Below are 22,347 nucleotides of genomic sequence, written 5' to 3'. Positions count from 1 at the left end.
AAAGTCCATAATGTGGAATGGATGTAGCTGCCACAGATCTTTGTTAATAGACATATATCATCAGAGAATTCAAGTTTCTCCAGTTTTTCAAATAAATTCCAGTTTATTTCCGACATTCTCCATTTTTCTCATTATCCAATATAATTACTATGTTTAACAGGGTTGACAAAATTCATTTCTTTTTGACATATCTCGCATGTTTAATCATTGATTTTTAAATTTTTTTTGTTATTTTGGCTTTCGTTCCTATAGTTATCCAGAAATTTATCTCAAAAGGAATAAAATCAAAATGGATCGAAAATTTAACTGATACTACAAGGATGTATCGATATCTAGTTAGCTTAGACCAAGTTCCATGCATAAATAAAATATTGTAGTACGTTCTGGCTACCACCTAATCGGTTTCCACTTCACATCTTTCGAATATCCTGAAAAACTAAAGGAATTAAATTATTTGTAAAAATTGTTACAGAGAATACCATAATTGTGTAACGAAATAATAAAAGCTAGAGGGTGTTACATCAATGAAACAAAAATTTAAATATGTAACAATTACAGATTGTAGTTATAATTATTACTATATTTTATCTATATATTTTCTTAAAACTATGATTATCAAAACCGTATTTTTATTTCTGTATCACACGAACTATCGGGAGGACAACTAGTTTATATTGACTTAAAAAAAACGAAAACCATAAATTTCGTGCTAACTTGTGTTATAATTCCGTTGCAGGTTTATGAAAATAGGAAGCAGAAAGATAATAGAGAAAACATATTGCCAAATATCAACAAAACGAAGCAAGCAGCTAAATTCGTCTTACAAAGGCAAAGTAGCTGTAAAGATGTACCAGAAAAACCACCCAAGACAAGCACTAATATAAAACATAGTGTATCAGATGCAAATATAAATAAGGGTAAGTTTAATTAAATTTAAATACCCTGTTTTCTGGGGTGTAAAGAAGGAGTATCTCTTATGGGAGAAAATATCCAGCTGTTAAATAACAGTTCAAAAATCTTCCAAAACGTCGCTGGTGTAGACAAAGGGTATGGTATAAATGTAACATTTGTAGAGGAATTGAAGTATGTCAAGTTGAAAAAAATATATAGTTTATTTTTGAAAATTACAACAACCTGCGTTGTATAAAAGTGTAAATAGTCGCCAGAGCATAAATAAAATTTGGCGCTTCCTGCAGTTCATCCGACATCCGATTATATACAGACATTGTTATCGTTTTCTCTACTTTTCAGAATTTATAGAAAGATTTATAAAAAGAAAACTACGCTTACACGAGGTAAAATGCTTTTGTCTAATTATTTTCCTTTTTTATTGAAAATAACCCCCCTCGCTTCCCCTACAATAAACAGTAACCATGGAACATGAATTTACCAAAATAAATACCTTCAATGTACCCATATTTGACATATTTCCTTCTGACTTGTTGACAAACAATAGAGTACTTCAGATAGGCCCACCGTGCCCCACTTGACGTTATCCAAGCCCGATGTCCTTTGAGAAGCCGATCAGACTGTGAAGTCGTAAGGCAGGTTGAGGGGTTTGCTCCGCGCTTGATAACGTGGTCTGTAGTTTCGACCCTCATGCGCCAGCGGCACTCCGGATCATCTGTGGTGCCCATGGTGTGAAGATAATATCTTAGATGGCAGTGTCTGGTTAGAAGTTCGGTCACTAGTCTGATTTCGCGCCTATCTAGCTGGAGCAGTTGTTTGGTGAGACACGAACGGTGTCCATCTATATGAGTCTTCGCTTGTATCATGCCAGGCGTCTCTATCCATCTCTGTCGAGCCCGCCTTGCGAGAAGACGTGATGGCAGCGCTTTTGGCCACACAAAGAATGGGTTCTGGGTCCATTGAAGGGTTCGCCGATCCCAGTCTAGCGAATGAGTCCGCTTCGTCGTTACCTTTGTTGCCCGAGCTGGATCTTGCAGCTATCACTTACCAGATTTTGAAGCGTTCCCCAAGTGAAAAAGATGGGTCTACTTTGGTGTGACCCCGCAGAAACCTGCGTCGGCCAAGCCATTCCTCCTAGAACTGTCTGTCCACTAGGTGGCTCCATTATTCAATATAGGGCTTGGAATCACCATTCCACTGCTCACGATCAGTGATTTGTACCTCCAAACCCTTATTATCAACGGTCGAAGGCGTCATTTGGTCGCTGACCATCGAAATGATTGGGCATATTCACCTATGGCCTGCGTCCTAATTGTTGCATGGTCAATTGATCCAGTCCGCAGTTGGTTTATGGCTTTTAATTGTATCACAAAATCTAGGGGTGGAAGGTCTAGTAAGACCTCAAGGGCCATAGTTGGGGTCGTACGCATGAATCCTGTGATACTGAGGCATGCAAGACGTTGGACTCTGTCCAGTCGCGCATTTACTTTCGCTTTCCCGAACAGGGCCACCAAACTATATGGCGGACCTACTGAAATGTTTAAACTACCAACAAAATTTTTTTATTGTTATGTACAGCTTCTGTTATAAAAAATCAATAAAAGCGCGAAAACTTGTATTAGCACAAGTACAGTTATGAAAATTTTAGAAAATATTCATATTATTCTATAATAACATTCATGTTTTGGATTAATAATTAGGTTTTATCACTGTATTTTACATAAAATTTAATTAATTGTTCATTTAAATTTTGTCAAAGCTTTTGAACATAATTTATTTTTTAGGTTCACAATCATCGAGAACGTCGTTTCGGAAGAACTCCTTCTCAAAACCTAGTCGTAATTCAACCAGTGTTCCTAATGTTTCAAAAATACCTAATGTCAATAGTGCCAGGAGTGCGGTCGTAAAATCCACGACTTTACCTCAAGTTGACATATACGTCAGTTCAGTAAGTGCAAATTATGAAGAGCGTGTCGTTGAGGATCGAGACATGTTTATACCCGTGTCGCTAGATAGACCGGTCGGATTGGATTTAGACGAATTCTTACCGGTAAATATATAATAATTTGAATATAACATCATGAAAATATTTCTACTTTACCATTAAGAATTATTATCCCATTTTTCTGGCCATTATTTTTTGTAATGTTTTCATCTAGGTATCATCTCTTTTTTCTTTTATTTGCCTTAAGTGGTGCCCAGCCAGTACAACTTTTTTCAATTAAATAGTTGTTTTGTCATATAAATATTTTTGCATTGAGTTTGTTTTCTTTTTCTCCACCTTTTATTCATTTATTCATATTAATATATTTTTCTACAAATTCTTTCCATTATTTTTTTTTTCAAAGTTTAATCAAATCGTTTCACATTTTCTGCTGTTGATTCTATTGGATCTGCGAACTCCTCCAGCAAGGCAAGCTGGTGTCTTACATTTTTGGGCTTCACTTCCTGCTGTTTTCATATCTTCTAATGTGATTTTCTTTTCCAGATTTATTATCTTTTGTCAGTCTCCTTTTTGCTCAGTCTCGTCTTGACTATTCAGGAGTATTTTTGCCACATTTCCATAACTTGGTCTACCTTCGTGATTACTATGCATCTTTTGTCTGTTATATTATTCAGGGTTATATTTTTCTTTCTCCACTGCTTCCTTATCATGTCATAACAAAGCTTTGGATTGCCTCTGTATGATGTTTCAGCCCAAAGTCTTTCCACGTATTTTCTTTTCTTCCTCAATCATTTCGTCACCTTTGTTTTTCCTAGAATGTATTTGTTATGACCTTCTATGTCCCCCTTTTTGTATTTGACTGCCTTTTTTATTTTTTCTGTCCACCAGTGTGTTTTTTTTATGTTTCTGTTCACAATTTTCGTGTGTTTTTTTTATGTTTCTGTTCACAATTTTCGTTGTCTTACAACATTCTTCTGCATCTTCTAAGACTTCTTTTAAATGTTTTTGTATTTCTTTAGAGTTACGTAGTGCCTCGCACTTTGAGAAGATGTGGATAGAGGTTTCGTCCTCTGTGCAACAGAATCTGAATGCAAGATCTTCTCCGATTGTACTTTTCCAGGAGAGTCTTTACCTGTCTAAGCCCCTGTAGGTTGTCCCAATAATTGGGCTTGCTGCTATCTACCTATTGTTCTGTAACTGATACAAAAGAAGGGTTCAGGTACTATGCAGGGTTTGCTTGCCCCTACTTAAGCACGTCTATCAGTTATTTAGTTTCCCTTCACTCCGTTGTACCCCGGAATCCATTGCAGGGTGCCTGTATTTTTCTCACCTGCCTTGATTAATTTTTTCAAGCAATCCCAAACGAGTTTGGATTTTATGATATTGTAGCTTAAAGCTCGAATAGCTGTTTGGTTATTGGACAGGATGATGATCTCCTGTTTGAGATAGTTCCTCTCTAGATTGAACTGGATATATTTTTTAATTGGATAAATTTCTACTTGAAAAATGATTGGTTTGTTGCCAGACTTTCAGAGTGCTACTTGATTCAATAGCCTAAAATATTTTTTAGTAGTTCATACACATAATCAGATGCTCTTGTGATGTCAAGGTTTCTCCTGTTTCTTACCACTTCTTGAACTGTATTTCTATTTTTTATACCTCCAAGTAGACTTTTTCATCCATCATTAGAACCCTTATTAATCCCGTGGTGCAAATTAAGACAAAATTTGCTTAATAACTTTTATAATATATGTATATTTTTTTGTTCAAGAAAAACTACAATGCATTAGGTTTCCAACAACAAATGCCAGATATGTCGGAAGCTGAAGTTTTAGGCGTGATTATGCGTAGCCATGAGCCCGTAATGGATATTATAAATACAAGGCTGAGAAGTTTGAAATTGGTCTTAAATCAATATAGGAGTAGAGATATGAAGACAGCTGTAGAATCGGCATTAGCGATGGGCGATATAGCAGTTTTGGTAGACGTTTTAGGTGTTATTAATACTAAATAGTAAGTAAAGTGAAATTAAAACATTTCATAACATTTGGATTTCATATTATATTTTTCGTAGCTCGTTATGGAACTTGGATCTCTGTGTTTTGGTATTACCGAAAATTTTGGATTTGCTACAGAGGAAATACGAAACGTGAGTACAACCATTTAATAATCGACATTGATAAACTTATGATAACTTAAACGATTGTACAAGATGTACAACACATTATTTTTTACATGCACACAGTTTACTTTGGGTCTGTGAAGATGATAACTTGGTTATCGAAACGCGCGTCAGAAAGTGTAATTGTTAGTATTGGTGTAGTGGTGCAGACCTGGCTGGTGAGTAGCGGGGTTAAGTCAACCACTAAATTTTTGAAAATATTTTTTTTTATCTAAAAGTATATTTGAGGCAACATGATATTTCAATATGTTGTAGTTTAAAGTTAGAAGAATAAGAATAAAAATAAGCCAGATGATTTTATCGGGACTTAACGTTACAAGTTACTCGCCAAAAAATTAAAAAAATGTATTTGAGGCAACTTGAAATTTCAATAGGGTATTATTTATTGAAAAAAAATACGATTTCTGAATAGACAGATCATTTTGGTGGTGCTTTATACCTGCCAGGTGATCTATTAAATAATATATAGGTGCGATTATGTAAGCCCTATAAATAAGCTGTAGTGTAAGAGGGAGAGTTTATCGGTCTTGCTTGCTGGGTTACTTCGGCTTTGACGATGTCATGTGACTTAACAATGGCCATGAGGTTTACCATCATAATTGTACCATGGAGATTTTCGTCTGCTCGTGATTGTAAATTATGAGAATGAATGAAACCGTCTCGTGTGAAACCACCTTTATCAATAAAAAGTACTCACGTGTTACAATAACTAATCCTTGTGAATAAACCTCCACATCACACTTATTAAACCACCTTTTAATACTTTTAAGTTGTAAGACAAACTCCAACGAGATAAAAACGTAAATTGTAAATTATGCGAATTAATAAAACCGTGTCGTGTGAAACCAGCTTCAAAAATAAAAAATACTTACGTGTTTCAACAACTAATCCTCGTTGGGTTTTCCACTATCACACTTATTAAATAAATTTTTAATACTTTTTAGTTGTAAGACAAACTCCTACGAGATAAAAACGAACACTGCAATCAGTTTATTTTAGGTTATGTTTTACTGACGGTCAAATGATAAGTACTCGTATATTTGTCTACAAAGTATAATTCTACTTTATCTCGTGTTAAAACGACCTAACTGTATGATATGGGACAATTTAAGTGCGAGATAGGACGTTTTATAATTGTGAATGTCTTTCTGAACAGGAGGGTTTTATGTAATATCATTTTGTCTGGCAAGTTAGGACGATTTGTTTTAGTAAATGTTAGATAGGACTTTTTATCTTTGAGAATTCATATTTTTTGAAGATAGGACAATTTTGCTAAGCAAATTTAAGAGGCTTTTTATACAGTTACGACGTTATAACTTAGGGAAATAGATGCTTATCGTATCTAACTACCAATATCTGCTAATATGTTGAAAATAAAAAGAAATGTAGGTAAGACGTTTTAACTAAAAAGAGTAGAGCTTAGCAAAAAAGTTTTCAAACATAACGTCTCTGTTAGAAGTTTAATATGGAAATCTAGAAGAAAACGAACGACGTGAAATAATTGCCAAAATTTCTCAACAAAATCAAGATCTGAAGTATCTATTAAGTGATTTGATAGCCAAACAAACAATTTACGATATATGTCGACGTGTTGAGACAGGTATTTCGATTAAAAGAAAGTCAGGATTAGGCAAAAAAAATGTCAAAAAAGAAGAGGAAAGCTTTGGTTAAACCGGCTCATGAAAAACTGGGAATCAGTTTGCGTAAATTTGGTAGAAAATTGAAAATCGATAAGAAATATGTAAGCAACATTTAAAAAGTTGTAGTTCAAAAACCAAAAAAATCGACTCTCAAACGAGAAGCAATAATTAGAACAAAAATCAAAATTTGTAAGCATCAGTGACAACGAGTTTTCACCCGCTAAAGGTTTGGAAATCATAAACGACGACAAGTCATATTTTACTTTTGATTGGAGTCAAACGGCGAATACGAAGACAAAAAGTTCAACTCGAAAGTATTGGTGTAGTTGGCGATATATTTTCGTGGTCGTTTTTCACTATACATTTGTCCTTCTGGAAATTCTAAGCCATAAGGTAATCCCTTACAATGATAACCATCTGAGTGAGGACCGTAGAGGTTTTTACAACTTAAAGAAATTGTCTTTTTTACGGACCGTATCTTTATTTTTTATCACTCGAATCAACACATTTCTATAAAGAAGTTGGAGGAGATTGGCATGTGGGTTGGAGTGTATCCAACAACTCCATATCATTGCTACCATATACTATTACTGATCCGCCATTGTTCGCATACTTTCTTTGTATGCAGTATTGTGCAAAACTTTTGTTAACTCATCTCAATACAGGAATACCGTTGATCGTTTTCAAATACGCAAAATCTAGACTCATCTCAGAACATGAAATATTTAACTCTCATACTTAAGGCCGGATTACATGGAGCAACACAACGTGAAAGAAAATTCAATTAAATGAGAGTCAACTTGTGGTCGTTTGACATAATGCATTGAAACGTACAGTACGAAAACGTTTTTTTTTTTGTTTATTTACACTCTTTCTAAAATTAATTTATCTATAGACTACACAATACACTTAACACTTGAAATAATTTACTTATAAATATCACTTAAAAAATGTATGTTATTACTTTTACTAATTCGTTCTTTTCACTATGACTATTGATTTAAAACTAACTAACTGCTATTACAAAAATCATTTATATACCCAAATAAAATTCTACAATGTTCTAGAACAAAAAGAAATTAATAAATAGGCATTCCTAGAAATTATTTAGAAGAAATACTGTAAATAAACCGCCTGCTACTACTAAAAATTATATGCAAATAAACATAAAACGAGCTCTGGCGTTTATAAAAAATGTAAAAGACGCCGCTCGAAAAGTGCCGCTCGAAAAGTGCCGCGCGAATTCGTCGTATTTTTAAAATTCCATAGTAGCTGGTCAGGGCCGGCCTAGGAAACCATTTTGCGAACTTGTTCGTAACAGTACAGTGCAAGGTGCAGTATTTTTCATCCAAAACTTGCGGCACTTGCAACTTTATCGATTTGCTGACACTATTATTGTATGAAAGTCGTAATGCTGGAGAGAAAAGTGTTAGACTTGGTTAGTGACGGCCATGATGCAATAGCAAGAGCCTTCCTTGCTTGTTAAAATGATAACAAACATGAGATACAAGAGTAATGTAAAAATATAGAACATACAAGTTTCCCAAAATGTCTACTGACCTTTCAAAAGAAAAACTGCGATGTAATTTGCGAAACTTTATCGAGTATCTTGGTCCTTGCTAAACCAAACACCAAGAGATTTACGTTGTAATTGATGAATTATTTATCCTATTAATTCGTTTCTAATTATTATTTTATAATTTAAAGTATCTATGACGAAATGTTCAAATATTCAAAGGTTAGAACTTTTTATAGTTGATTAATGATATCAGTTTTACGTAGACATTATGTTTTGGAGACAGTCTGTAGGAGTTCCGTGTTTAAAAATATTAAAACAAAAAAAATAAGAGTGGCTGTTCGTTGAATAATGATCGATTTCCGTCATTAGTCTACACTAAATCGTTTTCATCCGACGCTATCGCAACAGCTGACGCCCTTTTTCTTTTTCCCTTCACGAACCACTGTCTCATGTGCGTACAAGGCGATCTTCGCTGTCAGAATAACGTAATAAAAATATAGTATTTCATTTAGAATTTTCCAACTTAGAATTTGAATAAAACAAAGTGTGAGTTCTCCATAATACTCTTTGCAATCGTTGTCCACTGTCATTTCAAGTTCTGTAGTCTAGTGCCAATGTCTATGGTTGACTCTATTAACAGTTCACTAGACCACTAGAACCTTTCCTTTGTTTTATATGGTCTGAGTTCAGACAATACCAACGTGAATTTTAGTATTTATCATTCTCTCTATGGAAATATTGAGCAAGTAGCTCCTTATTGGGTCAAAGGCAATTGTCACGCAGATACTGTTCACAAAATCTACGACTACGTCTGCAGTCTGTAGAGAAGAATTTTTTGCTGCTGTTAAAGGTGAATGACATGAGCTGAAACGACATGTTGACACTAGATAACTTTCGTTGCTTCCTTGTGTGGACATCATACTTTTGAATTGGAATGCTTTGAGTGATTATATTTTTGGTTTAAACAAAGATTGTCCTACACATATTTAAAATATTTTGCTGATGTATGAAATCTGTGGGAATAGAAATGTTTAACTATTCTTGGATTTTTTAAATAACTTCCATAACTTGAAGATAAAAATATCATGAGACCAAAAAATATTCTTCAACTAAATTACCTCATAAAAAGTTATATATTCAAAATGTTTTCTCATTATTTGTTCATAGATGTTTAGATTATTAGGCTTCCTTTAATGATTGCAATACTGAAAATAACTTCTCCAATATATATATATATATATATATATATATATATATATATATATATATATATATATGCTTCACGCAAGCTTTTTAAGCCCATAGCATGGAAGTGATTCCCTTCCACTCTTTCCTATTTTTCGCTTTCGTTTTTCAGTCCTGAATTCCTCTCTCTCTCTCTCTCTTTCTTAGGTCTTCCATCACACTGGGTACCATATTTTCCTTGGTCTTCCTTTTTTCCTTGTACCTCCTTGGTCTTTGTCCATTACTTTTTTTGTTGCTCTAAAATCTAACATTCTTTTGTTTGTGACCCAGCCACCATATTCTTTTAATCTTATTATTTTGCTTGGTTCTACTTCCTTGCACCTTCTGTGCGTTGGCGATTATCTTATGGTCAGACATCTATTTATAGCGGAATGACACAGCTCACCGGTGTTACTTATGCGAGTCGAGTGGGACTTGTATAGGTATCTTTCTCCTCTAAGAACGTGACCCAAGTATTCAACCTTTCGTATCTTGATCAAGTTGAACAACTTTCTCTCAGTCCCCGCTCTTCTTAGTACATCCTCGTTCCTCACTCTGTCTGTCCATGGTATACGCAACATTCTTCGAAGGATCCACATTTCGAAGGCTTCTAGTTTATTGATGGACGATATCTTTGAAATCCATGTTTCCATACCGGACAGTAAAATTGACTATTCTATATCGAAGGTCAAAGGAGAGATTAAATTAAATTTAATGAATACCTGTCTTGCGTGTTCAATGCGGCATTTAATTTCCTACTGAGGGTCCCATTTCTCATTTATAGTTAGATATTTTAACGTCTTCACTTACTGGATAGGCGTGTTATCTATATGCAGTTGGGCACTTAAAATTGCATTTCTACTTATTGCCATGCACTTGGTTTTTGTTGCATTTATTTTTAAGCCATACGATTTCCTAATGTTATTTATTTTATTCAGAAAACTGCTTCGCGTATAGCCATAGCGCTTTTAAAACCCAACTAGGTCACTTCACTTAGTTCTTCTAACTTTCTGAACATCCTTGTGTGAAAGATACGGAGGATTAGCTTGAGCATATCACTCGCTTGAGCATATCAGTCTATGATCTTTGCATTTTACCGCTTTTGATATCTTAGGAATCATTATAAAAGATGGGTAGAGCCAATCGTTTGGATATACATAACTTTGAACTTGTTCTAATCATATTGACTTTTCTTCGTTTAGTTGTATTGACAAAATTCTTATTGCTCTTTTTCTTTGTGGTGTTGTCATTATCATGAACTTCGATTTGTCTTCGTTGAGTTGTAGAGTCACTATTTCTGCCATTTCTATGAAGGCTCTGTAGGCTTCCTTAAGTTCATTTTCCAATGTTTACGTATGCCAATAGTTGTAGTTGAGATTGATTTATATTAAACTAAAAATTTAATATCATAAATCTTATGACACTTTGTTAATATGCAAGAATCACAAATAAAAAAGTGAATAAATAACAAATATACAAGGAAAAAAATCGATTAAAAATCACATCTCTATAACGCATAGATTAATCGCAAATTAACAATAAGGTTTAGCCAATAAAAGCTGAAAAAATATTTGCTACCCTATTTCGACTCTCTGATAACTCCATTAGAGAAATTAACTTCTAAACCGGGAATTTTATAATCCGAATAAACACGATAATTGTAGTATTTTTTTATGCTGACAATTAACATTATTTAAAAATTCCGATTCCCTTGTGTAATAAGTCGGACGCCCTGTATAAATAGCGAACAATTAGTATTACAAAAAACCGTTCTGCTAACTAATAGCTTTAACATTCGTGTAGATAATTAGTCGATTCTCGTATTTATAGGCTTGTTTACGTTCCACCCACCCCTTTCACGGTTGGACGGTTACTGTATACGTAACACGTAAACGTATACACCTATCCACCGTGGTAAATACCCATAAATTAAACTAGACTTAATTAAAAAGAAATTTGAGAAGGATATGGTTTAGTGCCCTTACGCTGCTCAATTATACCTATGGCAAATAGATGTAATTCAATTCACAGGTGCAAAAAACGATAAATTCGAGGATGGTTTGATGAGACAGTAAAAAAGGTACTTTAATTTAAAAAAAATATCTTGTTTCAACACACTCAGCGAGTTCCTAATTTTTTCAAATGTTTCAAAAAATAATCTTTCGGACCCTGCGCAAAACATGCGTTAGTGTCTACCACAACCTCTTCATTTTTTTTTTTTTTCGATCTAGCCATTTTTTGAATTTCTAGAACAGAAAGTTATCGGAGGGAGCCAATTAGGTGAAAATAATTAATGTGGTAGTTCTGCAGCGATAGTGCAGTGTAGACTCTCATAACACGGTGACCAAGATCTCATGAAACTGATTTTACTATCAAGGAAATAAGTTCCTTTGATGAAGTTTATTGTTTTAACCATTTTTTTTTTGTTCTGGGTTATAAGGATGTTTTATGTGCGGAAAAATTAGTATGGATTAGTGTTGAAGATATTCGTTTGTAGATTCATATGCGAGCGTGCTTTTCATCAGTATTAAACAATCGTACATTCACCTTGCAGTATCTCTCCGTGCAATGTGGTAGTTTTTTTATGTCTGTATAAAACCGTCTCATCAATTCAGCATAGTATTGACCATAATAATCAATAAAGATCGTACATTTAGACTCTCAAAACACTGTGATCAAGATCTCATTGACCGGTTAAACGGATTTTGCTTTCAAGGAAGTAGATTCCTTGGATGAAGCTTATCGCTTTGACCGTTTTTCTTTGTTTCTGTGTTATAAGGGTGTTTGTTTTATGTGCGAAAAAATTAGTTTAGAATACTGTTAAAGATATCCAAACATTCGTTGATGGATTTAAATGTGAGCGTGCTTTTAATCAGCATTAAACAATCGTTAAATTCACTTTGCCGTATTTCTCCGTGCAATGAGGTGGTTTTTTTATGGATTTAAAAGCGAGCGTGTTTTTCATCAGCATTAAACAATCTTTACATTCACTTTGCCGTATCTTTCCATACAAAATAGTTGTTTCCCTTTCGATTTAAATATTTATTTCATTAGCTATCGGATGTACTATTATTCGGCGTTACCCAAGTATAAGGACACGAAATTTATTAACGATTTCTGCAATAAATGACGATCCCGGAAGGATATATCTTTGATAGTGATCAGTGAAGTGATTAACAACCTCTAACAGCTCGATTTTCGTTACGCATGCGTTTCAATAAGTTAGCAGTCAAGCTCACAGGAAAAGAACGACCATCTAATATTTATGTCTTTTTTGCTCAAGTTAGAAATCCTATTTAAAATAAACAACCAATTAAAATTAAATAATGAAAAATTTTAAACATTCAAATTTGAATTGAGTTGGAATTTCTGGAACCGTTAGTGATAATCATATTAAATACACTGTTCACATTACCACTCACGAATATACTGTCTGACGCGCATTTCGATAACCAAGTTATCATCCTCAGAGACTGAGGGTATCAGTTATTTACGTCCTTCAAAACAGCGTCATAATACGTTGTTTACAAGGAAGGAGAATATTTGTTTCCAATGATTATTGAAACTGAAATATTTGTCAGATTTACGTAAAAGACTGACAGATGACAGTTTATGTCGGTTTCTAGAAAGTCACTTTATTGTATATCGCATGTCTTTCTGTAATAAGATCTACAATTTAATTTAAAGAACGCCTGCTAATTAATTTCTCAGTTGTAAATAATAATTATTTTAACAAAAAAATCTATTCGAAAATTGTACATAAAATGTTTCGGCAAAACATTTGGGAGTGAGTAGATGACGTGAAAATAATCCTTTGACATAGAAAAATTTTCTCATACGACCTCTCGTTTCTGAGTATATTTTCTAAATAATATAGAACATTGTTAATTTTTAATGGATGATTACGTATGTTCTTGTAGTGTTTTTGACGAAATAATTTGTTCTACACTACTATCTGAAGGACAGGGGCGGCTCATGTTCTATGGTTAATAATCTAAAACTTTTACAGGGACAACTTCTACTATCTAGAGGTAGCAAAAATGAATTTTTCAATCGGCAAACAATAAGGTACCCTTTGTTAAACTCAACTCAAAATTTATGGCTTAGAAGATATGTAGATTTTTAGATTGTTGTACATGCCAAGGAAACCGTTCGCCATAAAGAAACATTATGAAGAAAATTATCATAAATTGTAATTATTTATTGAAAATCCTTAAAGGGACTATTAAGACGCAATGGAACATTTCTAATTGAACTGCATACTGTCGAACATTGTGTTACTGACATAAGGAAAAAATTGAAATTTGGAAAAATTTAGTTGATTATCCAACAACTTATCAAATAAAAACAAAAAGAACTATAATGAATATTCAAAATGAGCATCTTGTATTTTTACACACTTTCAGAGTTTACGGAAGATATTTCTTTGAACTGGGAAGAGCATTCCAAGGTTCTGCCTTATAGCGTCACTAAGGAAGTTTATTCTATCGATAATAACGTTCCTTGTGATTACTAATGTTGCATGTTTCAAGCTTTTAAATATCCCCAAAAAAATTAATCCATTGTATTTAATTCAGGGAAACGTGGTGGCCATACAAATGGACCTCCCCGACAAATCCACCTCTTAGGAAAAATGTGATCAAGATGATTTTTTACATAATTTAGGAAGTGGGGAGGGGCTCTATCATACATGAACCACATGTCTCTGCGAATGGAAACCAAAGAACAGTAGTCGTTGATACCTTAAATTGTAGGGATCAACATCAACTGCATTTAATGCATTTGTTCTTAGGCTGGTAGGACACTTCCTAAAACATCATTTTGTAAAAAATAATGGAAATTAGTTTATTCAATTTAAGTAGACAAACCTGTTTCCCATAAGCTACGCTTATCCCTAACAACAGTTCTACAGTCGGTTATAATTCTGCAGTATACAACCTTCTGACTTCTGACGAGTTACCAGAAGTCAAACCATATATCAAATGCATGTCGGCATATTCACTGAAGGTAAATTCTACCATATTGAAACTTTAAATACGATGTGATAATAATTGATGACAGCTTTTGAAACAATTAACTGCAAACTGATATTAACAAATTAAGACGCTTGCAATTTTTAATTGATATGAAGTAGTAGCACACTTGACAGTAGCCTAATAAAAAAAAATAATTATTAATATCTTCATTTTCTTCTTATGCCAATAATATGATATTTTTGATTGTGTTTCAATACCTCCTGTGAGTATTTTCAATAACTTATTACAATTTATAATAATTTTTTTCATAATGTCTCTTTATGGCGAACGATCTAAACATCTACATATCTCCTAAATCATGCAATTGATCGAGTTAAAGAAAGAGTACTTTTTTTGTTAAAAAATCTCTAGATTGTACAGGTTGTTCCTGTAAAAGTGAACATGAACCTACGTAATCATCAATTAAAAAATCAAAATGTTCGAATGTATAATTTGCAACTTTAAATGCCTATAACTCAGAAACGAGATGTATGAGAATTTTTTTATGTCATAGGGTTATTTTCATGTCATCTACTTACTCCCGAATTTTTTGCATCAAGTTCCGGAACACCCTCGATATTAAAATTCAAATCAAAATCGTGCCGCGAGATTTCAGATTTAATCATAAACAAAACAACTAAGCATAATGAAGGAATGAATTGTGATTGTGAAAAATAAAAACTTGAACATTATCTTCTTTTCGTATTATTAATGTCATTTTTTCATGCCCGCTTTAGAAAGTTGTGCTTCTGCCAATGTTAATGAGATATCTTCCAAAAATATCGTTTATTAACAATATGTCGAATTATAAATAACCTCCGAAAGTGAAATTTGTATTGTATACATCAAAGACATGTTATAAACCCAAAGAAATCGATTTAACTTTGTAAATAATTAGGATTATTCACTTTTTCTGAGTTATTTTAGTGATGACGATTTTAGATATATCCTATATAAACCAACGTTTCACTGATCCCTTATTCATAATCTGACACCCTTTCGAACCCATCCATCACCCGTAACTACTCAACATTAGCATAAATGCACATACACACATCAAAATAACAACAAAAAGGACACTCGCATCAAACGACACAGCCGAGTGTCGAGTGTCGGATTCCTCTTGAAGTCTTTAGAATTTTTGACGTGAAGCGCTCTCGAAAATTTAAATAAAACGTCGCTGTATGCAAACACGAAAAATAGAAATCGGCAGGTAAGATTCTATTCCGAAACAGTTCTCACACCATAATAGATTACGGAAGGGCCGAGTAAAAAGGGTTTAGCGTGTCGAATTTGTCATGGGGCAAGGGCCATTTCCATTTACGTCGTATATTGGTGTTTTACGAGGTTGGCGCGTGTCTTGGCGATTGACACCAATGAATGTCTAATACATATAATCATTGACCGTACAGTGAAAAAAATCGTTGCATGGAAATGAATTGCGAGCCAGAGGCATGACTTTAATAAATTACAATTTTTTTCGTTCATCCAAATGTAATTTATATCAAATATAACTTGTCATTAACAGATTATTACATTATGAAATGAAATGATGTTACGAAGGTTGCTACTCCAGTTTCGAGAGACTATTGGAAACAAATATTTATAATTGTTTTAGTAATTTAATTAGTAAATTTAATAGTAATTTATTAAGATCAATACATTTTTGCATGCGTTTTAACCAATTGTCGAATCATTTTCTCCATTCTGATTATGGTACTTCCAAAACATGTGTAGAAAAACGTTATTGTTTCAACTGGTATGTCAGAGCTCGCATTGTTGTGGTGGAGGATAATTCGTCTTTCTTCTTCTGCGATTGGTTTCCCTGATTTGTTCGAATACTTTTGGCAAACAAATAATGGTCTTCCATTCAGAATTGACCGTTTTCCATTGCTTTGATGGAACGGCGGAGACATGTCTAGTTTTCCGATCATTCGCTTCGAAGTGCTTTGTGCGCGAACAAATTTTTTTGAATTTGACTCATCTTGAAACACCCCTACAGTCGATTGTTGTTTAGTTTCTGATTCATATGTATAGATCCATGAATCAACGCCTGTCACGATCTTTTAGACGCCTTTGGAGCATCGCAGTTGAATTTGTGCAACATTTCTTGGAACCAATCGGCACGATTGTCAAATTATGCGGTATACAACGGGAAAAATCTTTTTAACAGTCAAATATTCATGCAATATTGAATGTATGGGAGTGGAACTAATGTCCAAGTATGCTTTGGTATTTCAGTTTACGCACAACATCGATGTTTTATGGCATAACAGCCGATTTTGGACGATAATCATAAAATTTATCCTGTAAGGGAGTACGACCTCGATTGAATTTGAAAAACTAGTGAAACACGATGGTTGAGATTGTGCTTCATCACCAAAAGTCGAAGCGAGTTGATCGTTGGTTTAATCCATGGTCGAAGTCATAGAAAATCATCGCCGTTCAACTCCATTCCTTGACTAAGATGATTATTTCAAATCTATAAAAAACTCAAATAGCACTCGTATGACAACACGGTTTGAATACGTTCATCATTAAAAATGTCAAACCTGAGAACAAATTTGATATATCCACATCAGTGTTGCCATATCTCATAATTCAAATAACAACCCTCGTATACCTACTCAGTATAATTTCAGCATTAAATATAATACTTAAAACATTGGATATTATTCATAATAAGTTATGTAAAGGCTTGTCATTAACTGTTTTAGCGTCCACGTGGAATAAGTTGTAATTGTGTGTGTTGGTGTAAATATATATATATATATATATATATATATATATATATATATATATATATATATATATATATATATATATACATATATATATATATATATATATATATATATATATATATATATATATATATATATATATATATTCTCTTCATTAATAGTAGATTCTTATTAATGATATTCCATATAGTGATTTTTTGCTCAAATAATTATTAGGTAAAAAATGAAAAGTGTCTGTCCTTTCAGTCCCTTTTAAAATATGAAAGCGAATAACCCTCTAATTGCAACATATCTTCGAGCGTCAAATTTCTCTCATAAAATCAAATTGAATAAGGCCGTCGTCGGACAATTCGAATGGTTGTTACCGATTTGAATCAAACTCCTTTGAATTTTTAATAGAGAATTATTTTTATTTTAAGGGCGTGTAATTTGAATGCGTACACGCGTAGTTGTCGTTAAGGCAATAATAGAACGTTTGGTTGATATAATCATGGTATTGGCATTAGAGTTTGTTGAAGGATTTATTTGAAATTTGTCCACAAAGTAACTCATAAAATGATTTTCTATTATAAACATAATATGATATAGAGTGAAAATCGAATTTCTTTTTAGACGCCATCTGAAAGTTGTTCGTTCTGTATTCATTTACAAACCGAAAGTTGCGTTTTGAGTGTTCCATGTAGTGAAAGTTCGGGACGCTTTGGAGTAGACAACTTTAACTTCCTTAAATGTGACCTAGCTACTTCAATGTTGATAGTTTCACTTCGAGGATTTTGTATAACCTTAAATTTTTAATTTTCTGAAATTATTTGTTTTATCCGAAGTTTTGTCTAAATTAATGAATAACAATAAATAATGATGAAAAAGAAACATCAGCGATGAAGAGTTACTCGAATCCACGCCACCTGATCTCACCGACGAAACCAATGCGACCGTTCTTAATTCGTTGCCGGATAAATCTCGTGCAAAGTACGGAAAACAGTACCAGCGTTTTATGAAGTCGTGTCACCAAAAAAAAAGGTGAAAAACCCAACGGAAAACGTAGTGCTCGCTTATTTTTCAGAAAAATCTAAAATCTGGAAAAGTTCTACTTTATGGTCTACATTCTCGCTGATTAAAAGTGCTCTCGCTATAAAATAAGATGTTCACATCAACAAATATCCAAAACTCATCAATTCCCTGAAGAAACAATATAAAGGGTACACTACAAAAAAATCAAAAACTCTAACCAGAGAAAATATAATAGCTTTCTTGTTACATTCTTATGCTTCGTCTAAAAAATGTTGTGTACGCCGCGGCTGAAATACTACTTTGTTGGACGAGTCTAAAAATTGCGAGACGAGTCCAACTTTCAGTCCTTGGCATACAAATTTTCCGTTCGCGCGTGACCAATTCTTGTGTGATGGGAAGCAAAAAAAAAAACTCCATTTCTGGACCTGTAATGAACCATACTTTATATATTTAAACTTAGTTGAAAACATCGCAAATAATTATAAGAATTAAATTTAGAACATTATATTTACAGTAGTAATAACCCAACGACATTGATAATTGTTCGAAAATAGATATTAGTCCGGGAAGTTATTTAGTAAGGTACGAGATAGATATTTATGGACGAGGCGACGAATGAGCCGAGTCAAGACTATCTAATCGAGTACTTCCCAGATGTACATCGTAATATATTTTTTTTCATATTGTTTTCGGTTTTAAATAAAAAGTAAAATTGTAGTATATATGGAAAGCCATATTTTACAATTTTACTGCAAAAAAAGCTCCTTTGATTATTATCTTATTTTAAAAAAAATTAAAATTAACTCACTAAGGTAAAATTGTAAACAAATGCAGACATATTGAATTTTTAAAAAATACGAAAAATATTTTCCGGAGGAATGTCTGATAATTCAAATGAAATTGCTGAGAGAAGTGCGGAAGCAGTAGGGCAAATTATTCCAATTAAGAAAAGGTACGAAAAAGAATATGCGACGTTTTGCGACTGGTACTGTAAAGTACAAGGATACCGTAAAGGGCCATTTTTCGGACTCAAATTAGTACTGTAAACTCGATTTTACACTACAGTATGAAAAAAAAATGTATAACAGATTTCGAAAGCTTGTTGCTTGGTAACAGATCGACGCCGTAAGTGGAGCTCTCTTGCCTATTAGCAGTAAGCTTGTGAGTTTTTTTTTTAATTTTTGATCATTTATCAATGACCGAGAGTTATTCGGTTCGGAAAATTTACAATAACAATTAGAAAAGTGAAGATCTGGACGTGTTAATTACTATAACTTCAATATTCAAGTAGAGTTTTATTGAGTTGGCATTGTTGTGACCCCAAATTTTTATAAACTCTTGATTTTATGCACCAATTTTGGCCAATTAAAGTTTATAGAGTTGAAAGGATGTTATGTTCAAAAATTACATATTTTATACAATAAAATAACTTTTTTATTGAAAAGTCATTATTTAATCAAACTGTCCTCGTATACATATATAATCCAAATCAGGAGAAAAATAGTTACAAAAATATATTAAAGTTGCATTTAATTTATTTTTCACCCCGAATATATTTGATTTAGGGAAAAACATGGTACAATTACTGTTGTATTTAATTCAAATTTCTACACTGTCATTGCTTTTTTATATTAAAACCTAGTCAACTATTTAAGACCCCTTCTACCTTTTTTCCTTTTAAAACTTATTTTTAAATATTTCCAATAATCCAGAGTGAAGTTTTTGGTCTAAAATCTAATTCCCATAGATAATCTACTATGGAGTCCTCAAGGCATTTGCCGTCATTTCTCCGCATAGACGGAGCACCTGCAGGGCGGATCCTCGATCTTCTCTTCTCCATAATACTCTTTGCAATCGTTGTCCGTTGTCATTTCAAGTTCTGGAATCTGGTGCCAATGTCCAGTGATCAATCTGGTCTGGTGATGGAACGATGGACTTCACTCGGCGAACGGTCTTGGATGAAGACTGTCCTATCGGCCGGAAAGGTGAAGACTATCATTTTATAGGAATCGTAATTTATGATGTATATGGACTACTTGGAGAAAGGGAAAACGGTTACAATGATATCATCATGATGAGGCACCGACATACAACTTGTGCTAACAACTGCTGACACACTCACCATTTTCTCCAGATTAAGTCTAGAATAACTACTTATGTTTCCTTCATACTAAAACCTAGTTAACTATTTAAGCCGCCTACTGCCTTTTCACTTCTCCATAATACTCCTTGCAATCGTCCTTTGTCACTTCCAGTTCTGAAGTCTGGTGCCATTGTTCAGTGATCAGTCTGATCTTGACTATTAAGTGTTCCGTGAGTTATATTATTTTTGTTTTCTCTTCATTTATCTTTCGTCTTAATATGGATTCCCTGGTATAGACCAAGGAATAGTCGAAACGATGGACTTCACTCGGCGAACGGACTTGGATGAAGACTGTCCTATCGGCCGGAAAGATGAAAACCATATTTTTATAGGAATCATAATTTATTTTTCTACATCGACAATCTGGAGAAAGGGAAAACGGTTACAATGCAACATACAACTTTGCTTTCGCCACATCCAAATTGAGCTGAAAATTGGTGACACATTATTCACCATTTTCTTAGGTTAGGATTAGGTCCAGGAAAACAGCTCAACAGGCCTTATGGTCCCAAGTCTTGGAGTCATTCTATTGCTTCTCTCCATCTATTTCTATTCACGGCTACTTCACTCCAGTTCTCTATTCCTATTCTTTCTAAATCTTCTTTACATGCTTCTATCCATTTTCTCTGTGGACGTCCTCTTTTCGTTTTCGCTCCTTCTCCTTGTAACAAGATCTTTTTACTCAACTGTCTTCGTCCATTCTGACTGTATGCACCATCCAATGGAGTATATCATGCCATGTCATTTTACCATTTTTATTACTCAAGTCATGTTTGCTTTTCCCCCTGTAGTTTTTTTGTAAATTTCTTCATTGTCGATCTGTCTTATTGTAAATAGAACTCATTTTTTACCTCCTGATCTTTCTTTTCTGATGGAGCATTTACATTTAATATAATTAACTTCCTGTACTTACCCTTCGTCCTTAATGAGCACACTATATAGAATAAGTTATTCACCCGGCAAAATTTGAATTCATCTGGCGTATGGACTTCAAAAGAAGGTGAAGACTGTTCTCTCGATCGGAAAAGCCATCTACATGGACTACCCGGTGAAACGGAAAAAGGTCTCAGTGCTGTGCTATATCAAATTATGGGACGGATTTGACGCCGAATTTAAGAAAAAACGCTCCCATTTGAAGAAGAAAAAAATTTCCTATCGCCATGATGAGACACCTCCGCTCTTGCTGCTGCTAAATTGATCGATTTGTGTTACGAACTGCTGACATATTCACCACATTCTCCAGATTTGAGTCCACTGCGACATCTTTATGTTTCCAAACTTGAATATGTTATCACCGGATAAAAATTTGAATCGAATGCGAAGAGGTCTACTCTGCAGATCTCGGGAAAACGTATTTTTCAGACGCTTTAAAGAAGCTTGGTCAAGTGTGTTGAACTAAAAGAAAATTGTCTAAAGAGATAAATCGCTACTTTTTTAAAATTTTCGTTTCTCCTTTGTTGACTAAGTAATTTTTGAAAAACATTTGCAAGTTATTGAGTTTCTTACGTCACTTGCAGATCAACTATGTCACTTTTCTTATAATTTCTTTCCACGCACATCTCAATGGCAAACATGTAGTTAGCAGTAGTGACCATCTGGTGCAAACCCCGAATACTCCAGTGACAGCTTTTTTCGAACCATCTTTAAACTATTTGATGGTATTTTCCTTCAAAATTTGGCTGGTAAATTTTTTTCCCTTTTTTTTCTTTGTGCTTAACATCATGGTTAATATCATATTTGATTCTTTTATTGTTCATAGGAACATTCGCCGATGAGATCTAGCTATTTATCAAAGACCACTATCTCTGCTATTCATTTTCTTAACCTTAGATCTCCCTTTCATAAGCTAATCTATCTATCACCAGGTGTAGATGTGTAAAATGATTTCCGGTGCCCAGGTTGGGCTTTCAACATCATCATGGGTTTTCCTAGTGCTACGCTGACTTACCTTAGTATTCCAAACTACTGCTCTTTAAAGGCCACTTGACATGATGCAATACAACGTGCAATGCAAT

At 33.7% G+C, this 22,347-nt stretch overlaps 1 protein-coding gene across 1 annotated transcript in view; it reads left to right on the top strand.

Moving 5' to 3' along the window:
* The window catches only part of LOC130446599 (katanin p80 WD40 repeat-containing subunit B1), a 64,871-nt gene that overhangs the window by 35,514 nt on the left and 7,010 nt on the right, over positions 1-22,347 (top strand). The window contains exons 8-11 of the mRNA XM_056782961.1: positions 737-917; positions 2,694-2,959; positions 4,626-4,867; positions 4,929-5,003. Of these exons, the coding sequence (XP_056638939.1) occupies positions 737-917; positions 2,694-2,959; positions 4,626-4,867; positions 4,929-5,003 (764 nt within the window). The remainder of the gene's footprint in view (positions 1-736; positions 918-2,693; positions 2,960-4,625; positions 4,868-4,928; positions 5,004-22,347) is intronic.

Source organism: Diorhabda sublineata, chromosome 7 (genome assembly GCF_026230105.1).
Source record: "Diorhabda sublineata isolate icDioSubl1.1 chromosome 7, icDioSubl1.1, whole genome shotgun sequence".
NCBI classification, from domain to species: Eukaryota; Metazoa; Arthropoda; class Insecta; order Coleoptera; family Chrysomelidae; genus Diorhabda; species Diorhabda sublineata.
Note: the sequence above shows the minus strand (reverse complement) of the source record. Positions and strands in the feature narration are given on the sequence as shown.